At 35.0% G+C, this 21,422-nt stretch overlaps 1 protein-coding gene across 17 annotated transcripts; it reads right to left on the bottom strand.

The window, feature by feature from the left end:
- Positions 1–2,935: 2,935 nt before the first annotated feature.
- Positions 2,936–18,988, bottom strand: LOC125839984 (probable galacturonosyltransferase 7). 17 transcript variants are annotated; one of them, XM_049518954.1, is made up of 12 exons: positions 18,588–18,988; positions 18,114–18,145; positions 17,972–18,028; positions 17,704–17,763; positions 13,165–13,213; positions 12,383–12,429; positions 12,182–12,260; positions 12,038–12,109; positions 11,674–12,001; positions 10,639–10,996; positions 10,014–10,547; positions 2,936–3,853 (listed from the first exon to the last, which is right to left on the bottom strand). In XM_049518954.1, the coding sequence occupies exons 1-12, from the start codon at positions 18,718–18,720 to the stop codon at positions 3,590–3,592; spliced, it is 2,013 nt and encodes a 670-aa protein (XP_049374911.1). In that variant the 5' UTR covers positions 18,721–18,988; the 3' UTR covers positions 2,936–3,589. The 17 variants fall into 17 exon arrangements, with proteins under 17 accessions (XP_049374911.1, XP_049374913.1, XP_049374903.1 ...); XM_049518956.1 differs by having other exon boundaries at positions 12,074–12,109; XM_049518946.1 differs by having other exon boundaries at positions 12,038–12,260.
- Between the last annotated feature and the right edge of the window lie 2,434 nt (positions 18,989–21,422).

The raw sequence follows: 21,422 nt of genomic DNA, 5'->3' as shown, positions 1-21,422 counted from the left end.
CAAAGCAAATAGGAAAGGGCTTAGGACTGATCCCTGGTGCAGCCCCATCTCAACTGGGAAATGTTCTGAGTCTCCTCCAACTGTTCTAACCCGAGTCTTGGCTCCACTGTGCATGTCCTTTATCGCCCTAATATAAATCATCGGGACTCCTTTAGACTCCAAGCACCTCCAGAGGACATTCCTCGGTACTTTGTCATAGGCCTTTTCAAGGTCAATGAACACCATATGTAGGTCTCTCTTCCTTTCTCTATATTTTTCTACCAGTCTACGCATAAGATGAATGGCTTCGGTGGTCGAACGTCCCGACATGAATCCAAACTGATTCTCAGAGATGGACACCCCTCTTCTCACCCTCATCTCAACTACTCTCTCCCAAATCTTCATAGTATGGCTCAACAATTTGATTTTGTAATAGTGCACCCATTATCTATAAATCCTGAAAACGCCTCTGTCAGTCCAATAGGGATCTGATTTGTGAGTACACCGAGTCTTGAAAGTGTGAACAATGACGATGAGGTGAAAGTAGTTGATCTTAATAAAGCGATGTTCAATTCTACGGTTTGTCTTGCGCTGCCAGCAAGTTAGTTGTATAACTAGTGTACTACGTATTCTAAAACTGAACTACTACTGTGTTGTAATTCATTTTTCTTCTCTTTTTGTTTCATTTGAATGCCTTTTTTAGTTGTCTTTTGTTTTATGAAATATGGATAGTCAAAATTTCAAGTGAAAAGACTCGATATGCCATCGAACTTTGAGAAAATACTCATCTATGTCATCCGTTAAAAAAATTTGACTCATCTATGTCATTTCCGTTAAAAATGAATGGGACCTTTTCTCAAGGGAAACACCTAGCTTAAGATTTTATATTACTTGCACACCATATTGGATTTGATCAGTTTGCATATTTGAAAATTTTGGTCTTTCTTTTACTAGCTTCCATTGAAGTATTTCAAGCATACAATTTGACATCAAACTGTACTTGATGACATTAAGGTTAAAAGTTTTTATTAATTCCTTTATTTGCTGGTAGCAATATATGTATGTGTGCACCAGAATATGTATTTGAATTTGCGCATTCCACTCTAGGGCTAAAATACTTCCTATCAAAGACATCGAATTCGAAACATCTTATTTTTAAAAAAAACAATACTCACCATTCCACCAAAATCTTTGGTGGTAAGACCTCCTTTCTATTAGTACCTTCTTATTTTTTTCATCTATTTAGAAAAAAGTTTGTGGGGTGGGTAAGAGTTAGTAAGAGTCTGGAACTTAAATAAGCCACAAAAAAATAAAAATGACCCAAATAAGTCACTATTCTAGTAAGTAACTAAAATAGGCTTAGTGGAAGAAAAAATTCCGTTTTATGCAATATTCCAAACGTTTGTCGTTAGTCTCATAACGTGTATATTTTAATATATAACGGAACTATTTTTTACACTTTGTAAAGTGAGTTTTTCTTACACTTTGTAAAGTGGAAGTTTTTCTTACACTTTATAAAGTGGAAGAAAAAAATTATGTTTTATAAAGAGGATTATTTTTCACGTTATACATTAAATTGTATCTCTTTATGAAGCTTTTGCAGTGTTTGTCATACAATTATATTGATTTGACATATCATAAAAATGAAAAAAATTATTACATTATGCATTTTTATTTTTTTATTTTGAAAACTCCTCCAAGCTCTATTTAAGGATGTTCAAACATTGCCCTTCAACATCTTTAGTCTTCTATTTTTCTTCATTTCAATCACAAATAGATGTCTTCTGAACCAAAAGTTAGAGTTTCGATTTATTGGGATGACAAAATTATACATGACGGAAATACCATTTCGGTTTATTATAAATGTCATCCCAAATACAATGCAAAATATTAAATTAATGCCCGATATCACAAATTTCTTTCATCAATTTATAAAAGAATGGGTATAAATAGTAATGATTATAATTTGATTATAGTCGAAAAATAGCCCACTTTATTTTTATCACAAGGACAAGTAAATTTTGGAGAGTGGATTATCTATAATGGCGAATCGTTGATAGACTTTTGAGGGTTCAAAATGACTACATAGATCAAATCAAGTTAACAATACTTGAAATCTATGTTAGGAAGGAGCCTAAGACTAGTCAACAACGTTCTCCTATAACAATACTTGAAAAATATTCTTCTTTGTAAACCATGTTTTTTTCTTCCACTTTATAAAGTGTAAGAAAAACTTCCACTTTACAAAGTGTAAGAAAAACTTAGACTTTACAAAGTGTAAAAAATAGTTCCGTTATATTATAATATACACATTATGAAACTAACGGAAAACATTTGGAATATTACATAAAACATAACTTTTTCTTCCACTAAGCCTATTTTAGTTACTTACTAGAATAGTGGCTTATTTTGATCACTTTTATCTTTTTGTGGCTTAATTAGGTTTCGGACTCGAGTTAGTAATAATGGAGTATTACAATTATTAGGTGCATGGAACCAAGTCAAGAATTGGTGATAAGCCTGTTCCGTGCACTTTTATTTTTCTGAGTCATAGTACAGTTATTAGTTGGATGAACCCAGTGATCTATTGTAGAGTATTGCCCCGTGAGTTAACACTTCAAATAATTCTACAAGGTATCTTTTATCTTCCACAAGCACGAATCGAGGACAGAAGAAGAAAAAAAGAACATAAATCCAGTTCAACCCATCTTTTATGACTCAATTTACCTACAAGGCAAACAGTAGGCTACAGCTACAAGCATCTTAAGTACCTGAACTTAACAAAGCATAATCAATGTACTTTTAACTTGGTGATTGCATGTTAGTAACAATAGATAACAATGAGATTTATCTGTAGTTACCTTTATAGATAACCTGATAGATGATTAGTGCATATAACTTAAAACTATTAATCGCAAAAGCACAAACGTCAAGCTGTTTGTCAAAAGGAAAATTATAAGGTAAACAATATTGTATTATGTTTAACACTAAATATATTTTAGCAGCAACGGCAGTTCTCCAGTAGCTAGTGCAAAGGTTAAAAACAATGAGATGCCTGATCAATGCTAAAAAAGAATGTATTTCAAAAAGACCCAATTCTACAACGAAGAATTCACTGAACGTGTCAATGGCAATATCACACATCACAGCGGATCCAAGATGGTCATCACAGGTGAAGCAAGGGTCCAAGTACTCGTCACCTGATTTCAGTAGAACTATATTTAACCCAAGGTATGCATGTATACAAGATTCATAGGAGGCAAAGTTGATATCCAGCTCTTCAGAGATAGTTTCGGGCAATCTCCTCATACGCTAACAGCTCCAACAAAAAATAGCCGATGAAGGTGCATGCCTAACCCAGGAAAAGTTGTCCATGCCTTACTACCAATCCATCATTGACAAGTATTATGCATCACTCTAGCATTGCCTTGAGGTTAAACAAATTTCCTTCATTAACCAAACAATAGAGATATACACACCAAATTATACTCAGTCCCCCTACCTCAGATATGGTTCTACACAAGATCACAAACAGGAAACTTGTGCAAACTTTGTCACCCATACCTTCATGAAACTTCAGCAGCAAATGCAGGTATTAGCCCATACTGTACTAGTTAATATTGCAATCACTTAAAAACTGATTTTCCTGGTTTAGGAACTTCCGCCAGGAAACTGTATAATCGCGGATGCCCAACTCAAGCCAAGGTTTCATGTTACCATTATAATGCAGTACTCTCGCATTTTTCACAGTTTCAATATCAACTCCGTAGTTATGACCCAGTCCTGATAATACCCACTTATCATCAAGAGCGTAAAGCTCACCCTGAAAAGCAAGCAAGCTTGCACGCAATGCAACAGCCTCTTCTGAATTCATCTGCAAGTTAAATAAAAAGGTGACAGTGTTAGTCAATATAAAAATAGCACATAGATTAATGGAGACAAGAAAAATGTATTAGTCCATTAAAACAATCTAACATGAGACTCCACACCAAGAATCTTGTCCGTGAGTCATTTGTATTTACATAGATAAAATTACCTAGAATAGTCCCACTACCCAAGAACTCCCCCCACCCAAAACCCCCCACAGCCCTACTCCTTAACCATAAAAGTTGAGTGTGTAAAACAAATGCTCAATGGGTTACGTTAACTTGCAGTAGACTTTGATGACCCATAGTTTGTGGGGCTCGGAAGGGTTAACCCATGGACTCCAAAAATCCACTCCAAAATGAAAAGAAACGGAGGCCCAAAACATGGGACGTCTTTATCTAGGTTGGTAGCAGCTCACATGCCCACAAAAAACAATCCTAATATTTACATAGAGAGAACAATAAAGAATGTGTTAAGTAACTTTCCACCTTTTTATGCTTCTCATATTTTGTGGCGCTGGAAAGGGTTAAGCCCTGACTATCAAAAAACTACTCCAAAATAAAATGAACGGGGGATCAAAGGACATCACTACATTATTTAGGCAGGTAGAAACCCACATACAAGAAGCAACATGAAACAATCTTGAATATTTGTATTGAGAGAGCAATAATGAACACAAATAGTAGTTTTCCATCTTTTCTGTTTCAGTCTCCTAGCGCATGCAAATGACCTTTTTCTTTGTCCCCTTTTGTATTGGGTATATTATTATTCACCATTCATATTGAAGGAAAAAAAAAACGTTTATAACATTCATATTAAAAGTCAACATATTACCAACAATGGGTATAATTCAATATTCAATACCTCTCTGAAGCTTAAGGAAATAATTCTTGTGTTACTTTGGTTCATCGGTCACAGTTTGGCTTGTGAAAACAACTTTACCCAAATATATTTCTGATTTCAAGCTTCATTCAAATTCAACGCAAGTCATCTAAAGTTTGTTCGATTTTAGCTCATTTCTTTTTCCTTATAATCGAAAAATAATTTTTTTTCCAATTTTAAAACTCATGATTAATGGGGTCGCACTCTACCCTTCTCCAATTAAATATTAGGTGTGGTCCACCAGCAGGACTCGAACTCATGGCGTACGCCCTTCCACACATCCTATGTTGTACTACATTTGCCACTCGTTGTATCGAATGGCTAGGCTAGCCTGCTGGCATGGCACTGAGTGTAATGCCAACTTGTGTCTCGTGTTCATATTTGAGATAAGAACAATGTTGAGAATGTTGTCCCGTAAACTAAGTGAGCACTTACTGTAGTCTTGTCTCTCAAATAAAACTGATACCCAATGAAGTATATGTTGTGTAGCCAGACATTACGGGATTGAAGTATGTTGTGAGGGAGAAAATCCATCTCAAGAAATGAGATATGTATGACTAGGATGATCTCATGTGTATGTCATCCATATGATGCCCTCAATTGTCTTAAGCATAGCCTTTTTGAAGGTTAATTCTTCCCTCCGTTTTTCAGTTTTAAATAATTTCTTCCTTAGCTCTGTGATTTTCACTTTTTAGTTTAATTTCATCTTGCTGGTAGAGTCATATTGCTATTTATTTATTTTTCCTTAGTTTTTGGGTTGATTAGACACCTTTAACTTTCTGGGTTGTTGAAGTTGTTTATAGAAATTTCTGGGTTTTAAGTTTTAACAGATCTCTCTTTCTGGGTTCTGGGTTGTGAGTTGTTTGGCTTTATTCAATCAAAGTTTGGATTTTAATCCTTGGATCATCTCTATTATAGTTAAAATAGTCCTTTTCAGCTGAAATTTTGGAACTTTAGTTGGGTTTTTGAAACTTTGTTAAACTTGGACTGGCATGTATGTGCAGTTTGTTTGGATTGGCTTTTGGCTTATGACTTATAAGCCAAAAGCCATAAGTTAGGATTTCTAACTTATGACTTTTGGCTTATTTTTGTTATTTTGACTTAAAAATAAGTGCTTATAAGCATTTTCTAACTTTACCCAAACACTTCAAAACTGCTTAAAAGCTATTTTAGCTTAAAAGAACCTAAAATAAGTCAATCCAAACGGGCACTTTGTTAAGTTGGTTCATTTCCATCAATCAAAGTTAGGTTCTTTGATCTTTGAATTATCTATATTGCAGGTAGAGTTGAGGGATGATTGCAATTGAATCTCTAGGATAGGCAGTTGGACTTTTTGATATGTTCATCTTGATTTGTTCCCATTTGTTCTAGCCTTCATCTATTCTAGTCAGAGTTACCCAATACATGTTACTGATGGGAGGTGGGAGGTATCATGTGTAGTAAGTCGCGGTCTGTGCAAGCTGGTTCGAACACCAGAGTTATCAAATATATATATGTTGATCTTGATCATCTCTTATTGATTAATAGTTATGTAGTTGAGCTCTTTAGATGTTAATCATCTCATGTTTCTACGTAGTTATATAGTTGGATTTCTTGATATTGTTGAGTTATCTCATTGTGTAGTTGAATTTTTTATGTTGATCATATCATATTGTTAATATGTATGTGGTTGCATATTTCATGTTATTTTTGTGACAGGTAAACTCGCAGCAGCTACACTTTGGGTGCGCACAGGGTAAAACCCCTGCTCATATGCAATAGCTCGCAAACCACACAGGAGAGGTAACCCACACAAGGCAAGCCCAGTACAACGAGCTCAGCCCAGAAGGTAAGCCCCTTGCTTTCACTGGCAAGGGCTTTCGAACTTGAGACTTCCAACATGGAAGTTCTAAGCCCAAACCATCGGGCCACCCTAAAGGGTTTCATATGTTAATCATCTCCTGTTTTGCTAAATATGTATTTTTGTTGTGTTGATCATCTTATTGTGTGTAGTTGGGTTGTCCATATTAAAAAGGTTTTCTTTTTGCAGGTCTCTTGTGATCAATTTACTAGGTTTAATTTCAGGCATTGATATAGTTACTATCCAATAGTAGTGTGAAATGATCAATGACTGGTCTTGGCAATGCATGTAGCAATAAGTTGAAACTTTTCTTCCTAGTCATGAGAAATCAAGATCTTGTCTATCCACAAAGTGTACCTCTTATTTCTTCAAGTCAAGTTTGCCTCCATAAGTGTAACATCAATGATATCACATATTACCAAAAGATCCAATAAAAGTTATTTGCTACAACCTCCACCTCCCAGGATTTGTTACGGGACTACCTTCTTTCATAAACCTTATAACACTTAGGGGTCGTTTGGTAGGAAGTATTAGGAGAAATAGTCTATGTATTATGTATGATATTATTTAGTCCTATGTTTGGTAAGAATTTGGGCCTATGTATAACTAATCTATGGATTAGCAATACACCCTACATGGTATTAGAGGATGTATTACTAATACCTTCCATTTGGAGGTATTAGTAATACATAGGATTTAATACCATGGGATCAGTTATGTAAAGACAAACATTTTTTTTTTTGAGATTGGAAAGACAAAATTATCCCTCAAATCATTTTAATCATTTTGTTTATTTTCTTGATTTTATGTTTTATATTCGTACTAGTAAATTTATTTAAAAAAATTAGCTCACAAATTATTTAGAGAGAGGTGTTTGGTCCTAAATAAATCCAATAGAAATCAATACAATATTTGAAATGTGAGTTGTTTAACATTTACTAAAAGACATATATATATATATATATATATATATATACACACACACACATATATATATGTTGTGTAAATTTCTAATTATTTGTATTTTGAACAATTTATAAAATTGCATACATGTTAAAACTACAACTTGCAATTTTTATGTGTAAATGTAGATGGTTTACTCAATTTTACTATTATTTACAGTCTTTTCGGTTTTAAAAGTAGATGGTTTATCTTTTTAAAGTAGAAAATTAACATTTTATGAGTGATCAGTTTATTAGATGACAATTATTTATCCTCAAATAATTCAAGTGAAAAAATAGCAAACATGACAACAAAATTGTTCTTCTCCTAGCTAGTTAGAAGGTCATAAAATAATATTGTTCAACAATCATCTACCTTGACCCAATTACATGATAATACAAGGGTGTAATTGGAAAGAAGCTTTTTATAAAGTTTTAATCCAAACACAAGATGAGGTGGGAAACAATGAACCAAACACTTGATAAAACTAAACCTTGCATTACTAATCTTTGCACTACTAATTCCTGCATTACTAATCCCTGCGTTCTCAATCTTTGTACCAAACGCCCCCTTAAGTGATAAGTCTCTTACTATCTCCATCTTTGACACACATCCACGAGCTCATAACAAAGTGATTGTATGTTGGGCAGTCCATATCAATTGCCAGACAAAGTCCTATCTCCGTATATTTAAAGCGTTAGACTTTGCACCAACTTGATTTCTTTTATTGAAGACAACCCTACTTAACGTTTACCCGACATATTTTGACCATTTGTTCCCTAACCATAGCATATTTGTTTTTAGTGTAACCCCTGAGGCGAGGCACTTGCACTTCTTGATCACCCTTTTCACAACATTCTTTTTTTAGGGTTGTTGATCCCTTGATACTCCACATCATTACCCCTGAAACATAGGAAAAGGTCTAAAATTACCCTTCTACCCATCTTTTTGGTCTAAAAATACCCTTTCATTCACCTTTTTGGCTCATGTATACCCTTGAAACTAACAACCCTTTCTTTCTTTTGTTTTTTTAAATATTTATTATGTGTCATTTTCTTATTGGATGAAATAAAAAACTCACCTCTACTAGATTTTTCTCATAATTTATCCAAGCCAAACAATATACCTCTTCAAGAGCCCCAAAAAAAATCTAGTAGTTTTTTGTATTTGATGTAGCTTCCTTTTTAAGAAAAAAGTTTGTTTTGGAGTCATGAAGAAAGATATTGTTTTGACTAGGATAGATTATGGGAAAAAATCTTTAAAGAACTAGTAGATTTTTGTATTTGATGTAGTTTTTTTTAGGGGTCATGAAGCAAGTATATTGTTTTGGCTTGGATAAATTATGGGAAAAACTTTAAAAAAATGTTTTGTTCTTTAACTTTAAACTCCTGCAATTATGTCCCGTTTCCTTCTAAAGATCATATAATTGGCATAAGAAGCTCTATGGAATTTTTTTGAATGGCTATTGGTTTGGCATTCCCTAAAGCTTCAAGCTTTCCCCTTTTTTGGTTCCTGTGAAGCTACAATGCAATTTGTTCTTTTATTGAGCTATCAAAGTTGACTTTTTTTTAAAAAAGTTTTTTTTTTAAAATTTGATTTGGGTTGTTAGTGAAGTTGCATATGTAGAGCAATTATCCTATTTGGTGGTTTAAGAAGTCATTTTTGTGAATTAAACCCGATTTTTTTGACAAGAACTTGTTATTAAAAGTCAAATTTTTATTTTTCTGGTTTCAAAGAATCTCTTCTGTAATTATTGGATTTTCCAGCTAAGTCAAAGGATAACTTGACTTTGCCGATAGAAAGAGGAAAAGTTAACTGTGTATATATATTAGGAAATAAGTTTATTGGATTAGTTGGGTCGGGTAGAAGAAATATACTGGGAGAAAATTTTAATTGGGATAAAAATATAACCACTGAGGTGCCACATAGCGCCAAGTAAGATCATAAGGTGGGGGCATGAGAGTTAACAATTCAAGGGTAATATGTGCCCAAAGTTAGATGGTAAGGGCAAATATGTCAAAAAAGTATGAGGAGGGTAAATATAATCTTTTTCTGGGAGTACAAGGGCAAACATGACCCTTTTAGGTATCCTTAATCACCTAGTGTAAGCTACAGGCACACCCTAGAGTGGATATATTAGAAATTATGATTGTCAATGGGATTGTGGACATGAATTTACTAAGAGTCCAGACTACATTGTGTGAGGGAATCAACCAAAACTTAAAAATATGGAGAAGCACTCTAGAAAGTAACAAATTGTTGATCATTTTTGGGGCAAGTACAATAGAAATCACTTTTACTTACAAAAAAATGATTTGTCATGTTGTGGTATTATTTCAAAGTAGACATAGAGCAATAGAACAATGACAAGCTAATTTTCAAACCGTATTAGCCTCAACAGATGAAAATAAAGAAGGAAATATTTTACTAGCCTTTGCCTTACATCTTGCAGGCAAAAGTTGTTGAAAACAACAAATGAATGTCAAAAGATAGTGTCACTGACCTCTGTTACCAACTTCAGGTATCTTCCAGAAATATCTTGTTCCTTCCACCTCACTAGATCAATAACATTTAATCCAGACATCCAAGCACAAGATGTTTCATCCAATCTCTTGTCAGCAAAAAGTTTCTGCAGTTGAATCAGTCTAACTGAGCAGCACTGAACTGCACCATTCACTTTCCCGTCCATATTGATGCCCCATAAGACTGACAAGTCTCTTTGCACAATAATGTCATCATCCAAGACAACGACTTTCTTCAAACTAGGGAATATCTCAGGAAGAAGATAATGGGAATGCGAAAAAACAGATAGGTATTCTGTTGTTGGCGGTCCATCAACCTTGTGGAAGGAGACACGATATTCTTCAGGTAGGGAAAGATGAATTGACGTTGATGCCTTATTATTTTCCAGCTTATGATCTTCAATATTCAACACCTCAACTGTGGCCTCCATATACTTATTCCTCGAGAACCATAACTTCATGGCAAAGTAATTCTGTCTATCTGTTACCACATGAAATACTTGATTCTCACTTTCCTGCATATAGAAGAAAACACGATCAGAAAAACTGATTAAGCGTTAACAGCAGAAAAAAATTGCAATTGAAGAGAGAATATACAAACCATACTTTTGCATGTGTTACGGTGGAGTTAATTACAGCAGACGATGCTAGCACATTGCTGGAGAATATAACGAAGTGGTGCAGATCTGGATTCAAATGTCTCTCTGCCAATGACTGATCAATATCAGGAGGAGGGTCTCTAAAATACTCTACAGTTAATCGCATTGACAGGCAATGATGACTCTTGGGCATGGTTTGAACTGCTAGTTGGTAGAGGAAGGCACTCTGTCTCATATGGAAAGTAGCCTCATCTTCGGTAAGATCTACTAGTTGTCTGAATTTCTTGTCTACATTACTGCAATCTACGCGGCATGCCTTTGCTTGAGCAATTACAGCTTCCATCTTAGGTAGCTTCTGATCAATCCTGGTGAACAAGCAAAAGCATGAATTTTTCTGTAAAAGGTTTACGGAATATAATGAAAAGATGCAATTACAGATTTCTTCTAGCTACAGGCAAAGGAACAAGTAAAAGACAAGAAACAAGTAGTTGAGATACTTCTATGCCTGATTAAAGCTAACAAACAAATGCAACAAAAGTAATTAGACTAGAAGGCAGATTAAAAGCGAAGCTCAACTACTGGAGTTCGAGCTAGGCCAGGCTAAAAGTAATTTGATTCAAAGAGGTGAATGTTAGGGATCTTCGTATGTTACCTCTATACTTCTATTAGCATCACTAAAGGAAGAGAATAACAGAGAGGGAGAGAGATGGGAGAAGATGGAAAGGAGACAATCAAGCCTGAGAAGTGGATACTGAGGAATGTTGAACTCTGCATCTAGTATCAAACATTCACTCCTGGTCTATTTGAGTTGAGCTGAAGTTAAGTCTAAATTGCATGAAGGCATAACATCTAGACAGCAATAACCAACAACAGAGGTCAAAGACTCTTTCCAAAACATATAAAGCAAGCTACACTCATTTCACAATCTTAATCACAAAAAGATAAGATTAAACATTTTGACATTACATGATCATTTAAAAAATAAGACTGAGTCCAAACATTTGTTTTGTTGCATAGTTGCAAGGAATCTATTTGTACATACAGAGGAGGAAGATCTTTGTCCACCGTAGTTACACTAAGCACCCGCTCAAAGTCTTGAATGTTTTGCTTCATTTCATGCGACAGCTTGTCAAGAGCCGGAAGCTTCGCGATGCTAGGATAATATGCCCGAGCCACATACAACAAGTCTTTCATCTTTCTAACAGTGAAATCATTCACTTTCTCCTTATGATTGCGACGCCATAAACAGTAGCTCCCAAATTTTAGCTCACATAATTTCTCACCCTCATCAATGTCTCTAATATTCTCAGTGGCACCAGGCGTAGAACCAACATCGGTGCTCTGCTTTTTTTTTCCCAAGTCACCAACACCTGTGCTCTGCTTTTTTTTTGCCAAGTCACCAACACCTGTGCTCTGCTTTGCTTTTGCCAAGTCACCAACACCTGTGCTCTGCTTTGCTTTTGCCAAGTCACCAACACCTGTGCTCTGCTTTGTTTTTCCCAAGTCACCAACATCTGTGCTCTGCTTTGTTTTTTCCAAGTCACCAACACCAGTGCTCTGCTTTGCTTTTGCCAAGTCACCAACACCTGTGCTCTGCTTTGTTGTTGCCAAGTCGCCAACACCTGTGCTCTGTTACACATATCAAAGGTTAATCTTATTTTGTATCAGATGGAGACAAAAAGAATTAAACGTGTAAAAATTCATTTTTGTGATGAGAACATGTAAAAACATAAGGTTGCAGATCTACATACATTTACTCCTAAGCGCTCTTTGGGCAATCCATCCAACAAAGGAAATCCTGGAAAAACAATATTGCAAAGAGGAATAGCTTAAAAATCTATATAGATCTAAAGATTAGTTAATCATGATTGATGCAAAACTAATCAACTATTTCCTCTGTTCCAAAATTATATGTGTTTGTTTTTAGTCTGAGCAAATCTCTTAAATTATTAGCTCCATCCACTAAAAAGGGAAGAGACAGGATCATATAAAAAGAGAAGGCTTAACACCCAAGGGTGTGTTTAGTATGAAAGAAAATGTTCTCCATGGAAGATAAATGAATTTCTTATTTATTTTTGGTGTTTGCCGAGTAAGAAGAATGTATTGTCCCAAACACATTTTATATAATCGGCAAGCACTATGGGGGTGGTAGTGAAGGGTAGGAATGTGGGGATGGTGGGAGCGAGAGCTATGGGGGTTGGAGGTGGGGTGTGTTGGAGAGTGGAGAAGAGACAATTAATGTGGAATGCCACTTATGGAACTTGTCAGCTCTATTTACACTAGGAAAGTCTTTTTCCTCATTTTTTAAGGAACTTGTTTTCCAAAAATTTTACCAACCAAACATGGGAAAACTGGAAAGTATTTTTGGTGATACCAAACACACCGTAATTGCTACGTGAATGTGCATATTCATAGGAATTTGTCTATATCTATTGACAAAAATTGTTTGAATATGTAGCATGCATAGACATAGTTACTCATTATAAAGTGAGAGACATGTTCCTCTTTAGGGAATTAAGTTGGAATATCCTACCAGCAGTCTTGTTCTCCGCTTTCCCGACAACAATATTTTCCCCAAAATCCTGAGAAAATGGTGAAGAAAAATCAGTCAAATAACTTATATGTGAAGTAAAGACTGAAACTTTGGAGGACGTATCCTATACCCATTTTAACTGTAAGATGTGATTTCTTCCAAGATCAAAAACACAAATGACAAAAGAAAGCCCGAAATTATTGACAAGCTTGAGACATGTGGACTAACTTAATTGTTCAATGTTCAAACTACCTTTGTGTGTCTCAATAATGTCAGTTTTCTTTCAAAAAGAAGCTGAAATTATTGAGAACTACCTTCGCGTGTCTCAATAATGTCAGTTTTCTTTCAAAAAGAAGCTGAAATTATTGAGACAGGCAACAGAAGTTTGAACATTGAACAACTAATGTAGTCCACATGTCTCAAGCTTCTCAATAATAGATATTTTTAACATCAAGCTTCATTCTCTCTCTTCTTTTTTTATAAAGCATAAAACTCATCTTCTTTTTCTCCTTCCTCATCTGATAGTATGGTCAAATCAGTATCTTTTATTTTTTTCATAACCGTGGTGTCTAGGCAGCTTGCGGCGTACCTCGACTAATTCCACGGGATATCAGCCACCTCTAACCAACAACAAGTACTAGAGTTAGGTACCAGATATAACTCAGTCCACCAAGGCCAAGACACCAAGACAGATGGGAAAAAATCACATAGTATTTTTGTCTCTGCTAGATTTCGAGCTTGAGATCTCATGGTTCTTAACCCACTTCATTGACCACTATGCCACACCCTTGGGTGTGGTACTTTAGAACTTCTAAGTGAAGAATTGGTATCATGAAGTAGAATAAGAAAGCAAAATGGGTGATAAGCAAGATCAAACATCTACAGCAAACTAATTAGAGTAAGAAGACCCAAACGAGCTACTGCTGAATGCTGATTGACGAAAATGATAGTGTTACAAATGTCTATTCATGTGAAACTGCATGCTTCTTAGTTAGATCAGTACCTATGCATGAGTCCACAATTGTGTTATATAGGTAAATCAGATGCAAGTTCAACGAGAGGATACTAAAACTCATAATGTCTATCCACACAAAGCATCAATAAATCTAGAGCATTCACTTGCATGGTTGCCTGAATTGGTTGTAACATTATACTTGTAAGTTTTCCATTATTTGCTACTATAATAAGAACATTGGCAACTTCTCATTCCTGATTCCTCCATAATTGCTTATCTTATGTCTTATTGTCTTAAATTGCTTGTGAAGTAGTTTCAACTCTATAAGGTAAATTATAGCCTAGTATTTCAAAGTTCAAAATATGTAACTGAATTATCACAACAGTCAAGCCAAAAAGAAACTTTTAGAGTATCTTTTGTCCCGATTGAAAATTCATACAGAAATGTTACCTTTGAAATCATTCCAGAGAAGTGTTAAAACAGATAGACAGGTAACTGGAAATAGGTTTCCTATAATATAGACTATTGTTGCAATACACTGGGGACAAAATCCGCACAACAACAGACAATGAAACTAAGTAGAACCAAATAAAAGATCCTAGTGGTGTTACTTTTCATATGTTCATGAAATGACAAGAATACTCCATAGCCCGTGACTTAAAATTTGAAGGTATCAGGATTGATGTCAATGGTGGAACAAGGGAATGTAAATGTAGGGAAAGCTTGCATGTCTGAAATTCTCAGGTACTACTTGAAAATTTCAACATTTATTAAGGAGAAAAAACAAACTAAAGGAACATTGAGATAGAAGGGGGCCTCTACATTGTTCAAAATCACGTCATTATGAAACTTTTTTTTTTGATAACCGAGAAATCCGTCTGTGATCCACCCTTTGGACCAATCACAGTCTTCTAAACTCGGTGGATAATGGACCCGCCCCTCTACCCTTCTCTACTTAAATACCGGCTTTCGTTTTGCATGGTGTAGGGCTTGAACTTGCGATCTAAGCCACAAATCCTCCACCTTTTGTCACTCGAGCTAGGCCTTGGGGGCCATCATTACGAAACGTTAAATTTGTGCATCTATCGTCTTTACATGTATGCTCATGATCTATCATTTAAACTGCCAACATCTAGGACCCCAAGATTTCAGACACTAACCAGTTACCTTTATCAAAAAAAAAGATTTCAGACACTAACCATATCCGGCAGTAATTAGCTGGGTTGTCAAAGGTGCTTAAGCCCTGAAGCGAGACTCAAAACGTGTTGAGCGTTTCACCTCACTTGATGTGCGCTTCAGTGTCATCATCAAGGGCATGCTTTCCCTTGCCAATGAGCCTCTTCTGAAGAGGCAACATGAAGCAATTGATATTACATTTTATTGTAAAAAAATTCAATTTCCTTTTTCATGTATTTGTCATTAATGCTTATAATTTGACTAATAATATTTATTTGTATTTTTTTCTCCTTTTGCACCTTTTTTTTATTAAAGCCCACATTTTATTTGCGCTTAAGGCACCAATAGACCAACCCTTCGGGGTGTCCCAGTGGTTTGCGCTTGGGACTTCCATGTTGGAGGTCTCAAGTTCGAAACCTCTTGCCAGCGAAAGCAAGGGGTTTGCCTTCTGGGTCGAGCTCATCGCACCGGGCTTGCCTAGTGCGGGTTACCTTTCCTATGTGGTTTGCGAGCTATTGCATAGGAGCGGGGGTTTTACCCTGTGCGCACCCAAAGGGTAGCGGCTGCGGGTTTCCCTTGTCATCAAAAAAAAAAAAAAAAGGCACCAACAGACCTTAGGAGTTTTTTTGTGCTTTTTGCTTTTGATAAAACTGGTAATTGGAAGATTAAAATATCTTCGGCTCATACAAGGGGTCAAGTAGTACTAAAAGAGTGATATTGAGAAGCTTTGCTTTAAAATTAGCTCCAAGTGAATTAAAAGGTTGGACACTTCCTATATGTGCTCCGCATCAAAGGGAATAAGAGGGGCATCTTCAAATCTCTTCATAGAGAAAAAAGAAAAGGGGATGTTTACAAATCAAACAAGCTTCAATCAATAAAATGATATTCCAATAGAAGATTCATGACAAAAGACATCAATATATGCTATATGGAGACTCATAACATGAAAAGTTATTGCATTAACTCTCTCGGGTCATCAGCAGGTTGATTGGTTAGGTGAATGGTGGAAAAAAATCTTGTTCTCCAAATGAGACATATTATTTTCAGTTCTTTCAAAATCTTTTTTCTCCAACCAGGATGTGACATGACATATCTTTCTTTCCCCTCAACTTATCCTTGTCTTCTTTTTGTTCCATTCATATTCCAACAAATACATCCAATTACACCTAAAACTGAAAGACACAACACTAGTAGCGAATAATTTTAGGTTCCCTAGGAAGTACCATGGAGATTTCAGCAAAATTGTGTATTTCAAGCAGCAGTTAGGTGCATCCTCCCAAACATAAACTTTTTACTCAATGCATCTTTCAGATACAAATATATAATTACTAGTCTTTAACTTGTGCTGGAACGACTATAAACTAGACAAAACCACACAAGTTTTAATCATCAGTTCTTACCATGGAATGACAAATGGAATGTGGTTGCTACTTGATTCAATATTAGCTCTAGATCTAGTACTACATGCAAATAGCAAACTATATGGAATGGAAAAGGAAAGAAATAGTGGCAGGACCACTTTCTTAAATCATGGAAGTTGCATTTGCATTAGTATGATAGTTACAGTTGCCATGTTAAGTACAACTAATTGACAACATATGAAGTTTTGTTATTAGTTATCATTGAAGGTCTGAAAATTAAGTTAATTATCAGTGTTATAATATTGAGAAAATGGGAGAAATAAGAAAAAAAATGGCATGCATCTGTTGAAAGGTTTAATAGCGTATCTCAAGTAGTTTAACAAACAAGGATTAGCACAAATCAAGCAGTCTGCAGTCCTATATGTATAGATCCTAAACCTTCTTGATCATCACCTTATTCAACTATCAGTAGTCAGTCACATACTCATAAAACCATCCTTCTTATTCACTAAGTTGATGATTACAGCATTTTGTTCATATGACCATTAAAATTACTTTATCAATTGAGGTAACAACGGATATTGGAAAATCATGATTTGAGATTTGAATATTGCTTCTTATGCTTCAATACATCTACTATCCTATCTTTCTCAGCTTGATCTTCAGTCATACATCACAGAGAGTTTTCCAAGTCTAAATACTTTTTATTTGCAGCAACAAATTTTGTTCATAGAAAAAATAGCAGCCAATAAGACCAACAAATATGAGGATGAATTTAATTTGAAAAGGAAAGCAAGGGCACACCATTAACAATATGAAAGGTTGTAATAACACACATCAAAAGTTCTGCTAACCTTTTCACAGTTAAAATCAATTTTAAGGAGAACTTTCCAGAATAGCCCAACTAGTAAGTTTTACGTATGTGTATGGGCATTTTCAAGGTAAAACATCCATTGTAGCAATTCACCCAGTAAGTAACAGTCCATTCAAATTGCAAAACTAAAACTCTTAACAAACATAATCAGAAAAAAAATTGAAAAAAAGAACCTTGGGAAAAGTTGGTTCCAATCTTTGCATTAGGTCATCTACATGTGTTGATTCATCATCCTGCAACAAGATACCGGATGACTGTTAGAAACGTCATGATCACCTTTTTCTCTGTGTACACACAAAATGCAACAATGAACAAAAATATGTTGCCTAGTTAGAGACCTAGCATCGGGAATTAAGGTAGTCCACTTCTTCTACTGGCTAAAAATTTCAAAATGACCAATGATAAGGCAGCTCATGAGGTTGCTTATAGAGAAGAAATTACCTCCGACTGATTCTCAATCTTAGGAGTACCATGTCGACCATAGATTCTAAGTCCCACCTGATTCCATCAGGAGTTCCCCAGTTATTAGATCAATAAGTAATTACTAAATAGCAATATCATTAAAATGCTGCAGGTTACTTACTGAAGCTGAACTGTGTTGTGGTGTTGTATATCCTGCAAAAAGTAAATGCCAGATCAAGTTAAAGTAAATCCTTCTAAAAAAAATGGCTAGAACCAAAAAGCTTCATGAAGATATGTCTTCTGCCTATCCATAATGACATTTTGTTATCTCTCTTCTTCTTTTCTCTTTATACATATTGGTGTTCTCTTTTCAGCAGGGCCGAGGAGGATCAGAACCTTTCTTTGATCTGGGAAACCAATCAAAGTTACTAAAAATGCTATTGTCTGGATGGCTAAACTTGAATGTTCTTCCTACCACATAATGGAAAAAAGGATTTAAACTTGAAATTTGCCCAAAAATAATAGAGATTGCCTAATTGCACTGCAGATTTGCATTAGAAGAGAGCAGGTTAGAACAACAATCATGGATCCAAATTGCAATGAACAAAAGTTTTTAGCATTCAACAAGCGAAGAACCAGGGTTCATTACTATTACCCGAAGAGTGAAACCCGTTATGGAGGCCAAGCAGAAACACCAGAGGCACGAGTAATGAAAGTAAAACGAGACCCAACACCGCAATTACCAAACCTTTCCATCGCCTCTTCGCCGGAAGTATGCCACCCTTCATCTCTTCCTCCCTTGCCTAATCCTCCTCCTTCTCCCTCGTTTGCCTTCTCCACCTTCGCAATTCGCTTTGATTTGCTCTCCTTTCCTCAACTGCCAACAGCGTTTGTTCCAAATCTACACAGCACGACAATGTCTGTTTCTGGTAGCCTGTTTTCCGGCGCCGTCGAAGGAAAATCGTCCGGCCGAGCCCCGGTGGGTGGAGCCGAGAAGTAGAGATCGATCTGATTAGAAAAAGTAAAAAACAAATAACAAAGCGTAAAGATCTGAGGGTCACTAACTATTTTGGAAGCTTTTTGGATATGCCAATATAGTCCTCGACTTTATATAATAGGAAAAAAAATTACTCCTCCAATTTCATAAAAATAAATAAAATATTATTCTTTTTAAATTTGTTACGTGTAAAAATAAACTTTTGCTTATAAAGAACATAAAACTGAAAAATATTTAAATAACCTACAAACTTACTAGTATTTCATTATTTGTAGATATTTTAATTTCAATATTTGCAAGTAATTGTCTGTTATCATTAGTGGCGAAGCTAGGATTTTTAATAAGGGTGTTCAAAATTTGAACTAAACACACGAACTAATCCAGGGAGGTTCGACATTTACTAAATATACATAAAAAATAATTTTAACCATATATTAATAGTAATATGTCCCCGAAGGGGGTTCGGATGAACCCCCTAACAGAAGGCTGGCTCTGCCCCTGGTTATCACTATTTGTAAATATGAGTTTTAATATTTTGAAACATCATTGTAGATATCAAAAATTTGGAGGCCTCTACCAGATGAGTTCTATTTCAGTTACAGTTCTTGAAGACTACTTTACTTTAAACCCTAACTCATGCCTATGTAAAAGGTACTCTCTATCCAACAATAGTTGTCCACTATCGACTTGGCACATCCCTTAAGAAACTATAAATAAAAGGGTAATTTTACTATATCACCCTTTGAATATAATAAATACAATGTCTTGAAAAATGTAATAGGAAAAATGATTGTAATTAATGATAAGGGTAAATTAGGAACTAAGTTTAACATTGTCCATTGATTTCTTAAGGTCAAACCCATCGATAACCTCCTAAAGTTGGCACTAAATTTCACTTAGACACTTTAACTGAACAATGTTTATTTTAGACACCTCATGTAGGGTCTTGTTGTGTCATTTTGACACTTTTTCCTGACTTGTCAAAGTGAGTGTGATACACTCAACAATAGAGCGTGAAAGTCTCAACTTAGCTATTTTTTATTTTATTTTCTCTTCTTCTTCTTCTCCATTTTTGAAGTCACCACCTCCCACCATCTCTTGAAGCTTAAACTCCTTCAATGGACAAGTATTGTTGGACATCCCAAAATAGTATAATGGACAACTATTGTTGGACGGATGGAATATTATATAGTATTCTCTTCAAAATACATTTTGAATGTTCCACAAATTCATGGGATGAGATATTTATAAAGAGATCAAGATATGACAAAATTGTACCCACATTAATTTACCAATAAAATATTTTTGTTTCTTCATATTTTGCTTGTGGTTGATTTATTTTCATATATTTAAAATTTTTGCAAACAATCACAATATTGGTGAAAGCTCTAGTTCACAAAATTTAAGTTTTGTTAAGAAAACTTTGTTTTGAAACATATTTTACAACAACATACATAATATAATTTTATAAATAGAGTATGAGAAGAATAAAGTGTATGTAAAGCTTAGTCTTACTTGGGAGATAAAGAAATTATTTCCGAAAAAATTAGCACAAGTAGAGAAAGTAAGACAAAATAATATAAAGAGCATGTCAAAGCATGTTGGGGGAGAAAACGTCACAACGACAAAATAATACGATAATTGAAGTGCAAGAATGAGTATTACTATATTACTAACATACTACATACTAATAATCTTTCACCCTAATCCGTATTTTCGACAACCTCCTATCTAAGTTATGTTCTCAGTAAATTGAAATTGTGTCATGGCATGTTTAATCACCTCTCCCCAATAATTCTTGAGTCTACCTCTACCTCTCTTGAAACCATCCATAATTAATTTTTCACACATCCAACTTGAACCATCTCAATCTTGTTTTTCGTATCTTGCCTTCAGTCGAGGTCACTCCCACCTAATCCATATCGTTATTCCTAATTTATTTTTCTAGTAAGGCCGTACATTCGCCAACATTTTCATAAACATGAGATTTTTTGACTGGCCAACACTTCACCCCATACAACATAATAAGTCTAACTATCACCACGTAAAACTTATCTTTAAATTTTAATATTGTTGTAAAACTTAAGAACAAAAGAACAATATAAAGATGAAAACAAGAAGAATATAAGACAAGGGGAACTATATAAGATAACTTTCTTTCAAGTGTATACGATATGAACCCTTATGCCTCTATTTATAGTGTAACATAGAGACATACAAAAGGATAGTCATAAACATGAATATTATAGGGGAGGTTATGGAAGTGAAAGGTTACAAGAATAATGGTTATCAAGGTGGAGGTTATGGAAGTTATAGTTATCTTCATAATGGAGGAAAGTAATGGAGATAATGGGTGAGAGTAATTTCTTGGTGTAGTGGACATCCACACTATAATATTTTATAACACTTTTCCTTGGATGTCCATAGATAATATGCCTCGTTAAAACCTTACTAGGAAAAAACCCCTTGGGAAAAAAATCTTAGTGAAGGAAA

The sequence above is a fragment of the Solanum verrucosum genome, unplaced genomic scaffold (genome assembly GCF_900185275.1).
Source record: "Solanum verrucosum unplaced genomic scaffold, falcon-dt-bn FXZP01000177.1, whole genome shotgun sequence".
Lineage (NCBI taxonomy): Eukaryota > Viridiplantae > Streptophyta > Magnoliopsida > Solanales > Solanaceae > Solanum > Solanum verrucosum.
Note: the sequence above shows the minus strand (reverse complement) of the source record. Positions and strands in the feature narration are given on the sequence as shown.

Coding starts and splice junctions, on each gene's coding strand:
- LOC125839984 (XM_049518945.1), bottom strand. CDS start 18,720: ATGAAGGGTGGCATACTTCCGGCGAAGAGGCGATGGAAAGGTTTGGTA. Junction 18,029..18,113: donor CACAACACAGTTCAGCTTCA/GTAAGTAACCTG, acceptor TGATGGAATCAG/GTGGGACTTAGAATCTATGG. Junction 10,997..11,673: donor GACAAAGATCTTCCTCCTCT/GTATGTACAAAT, acceptor CTTGTTCACCAG/GATTGATCAGAAGCTACCTA.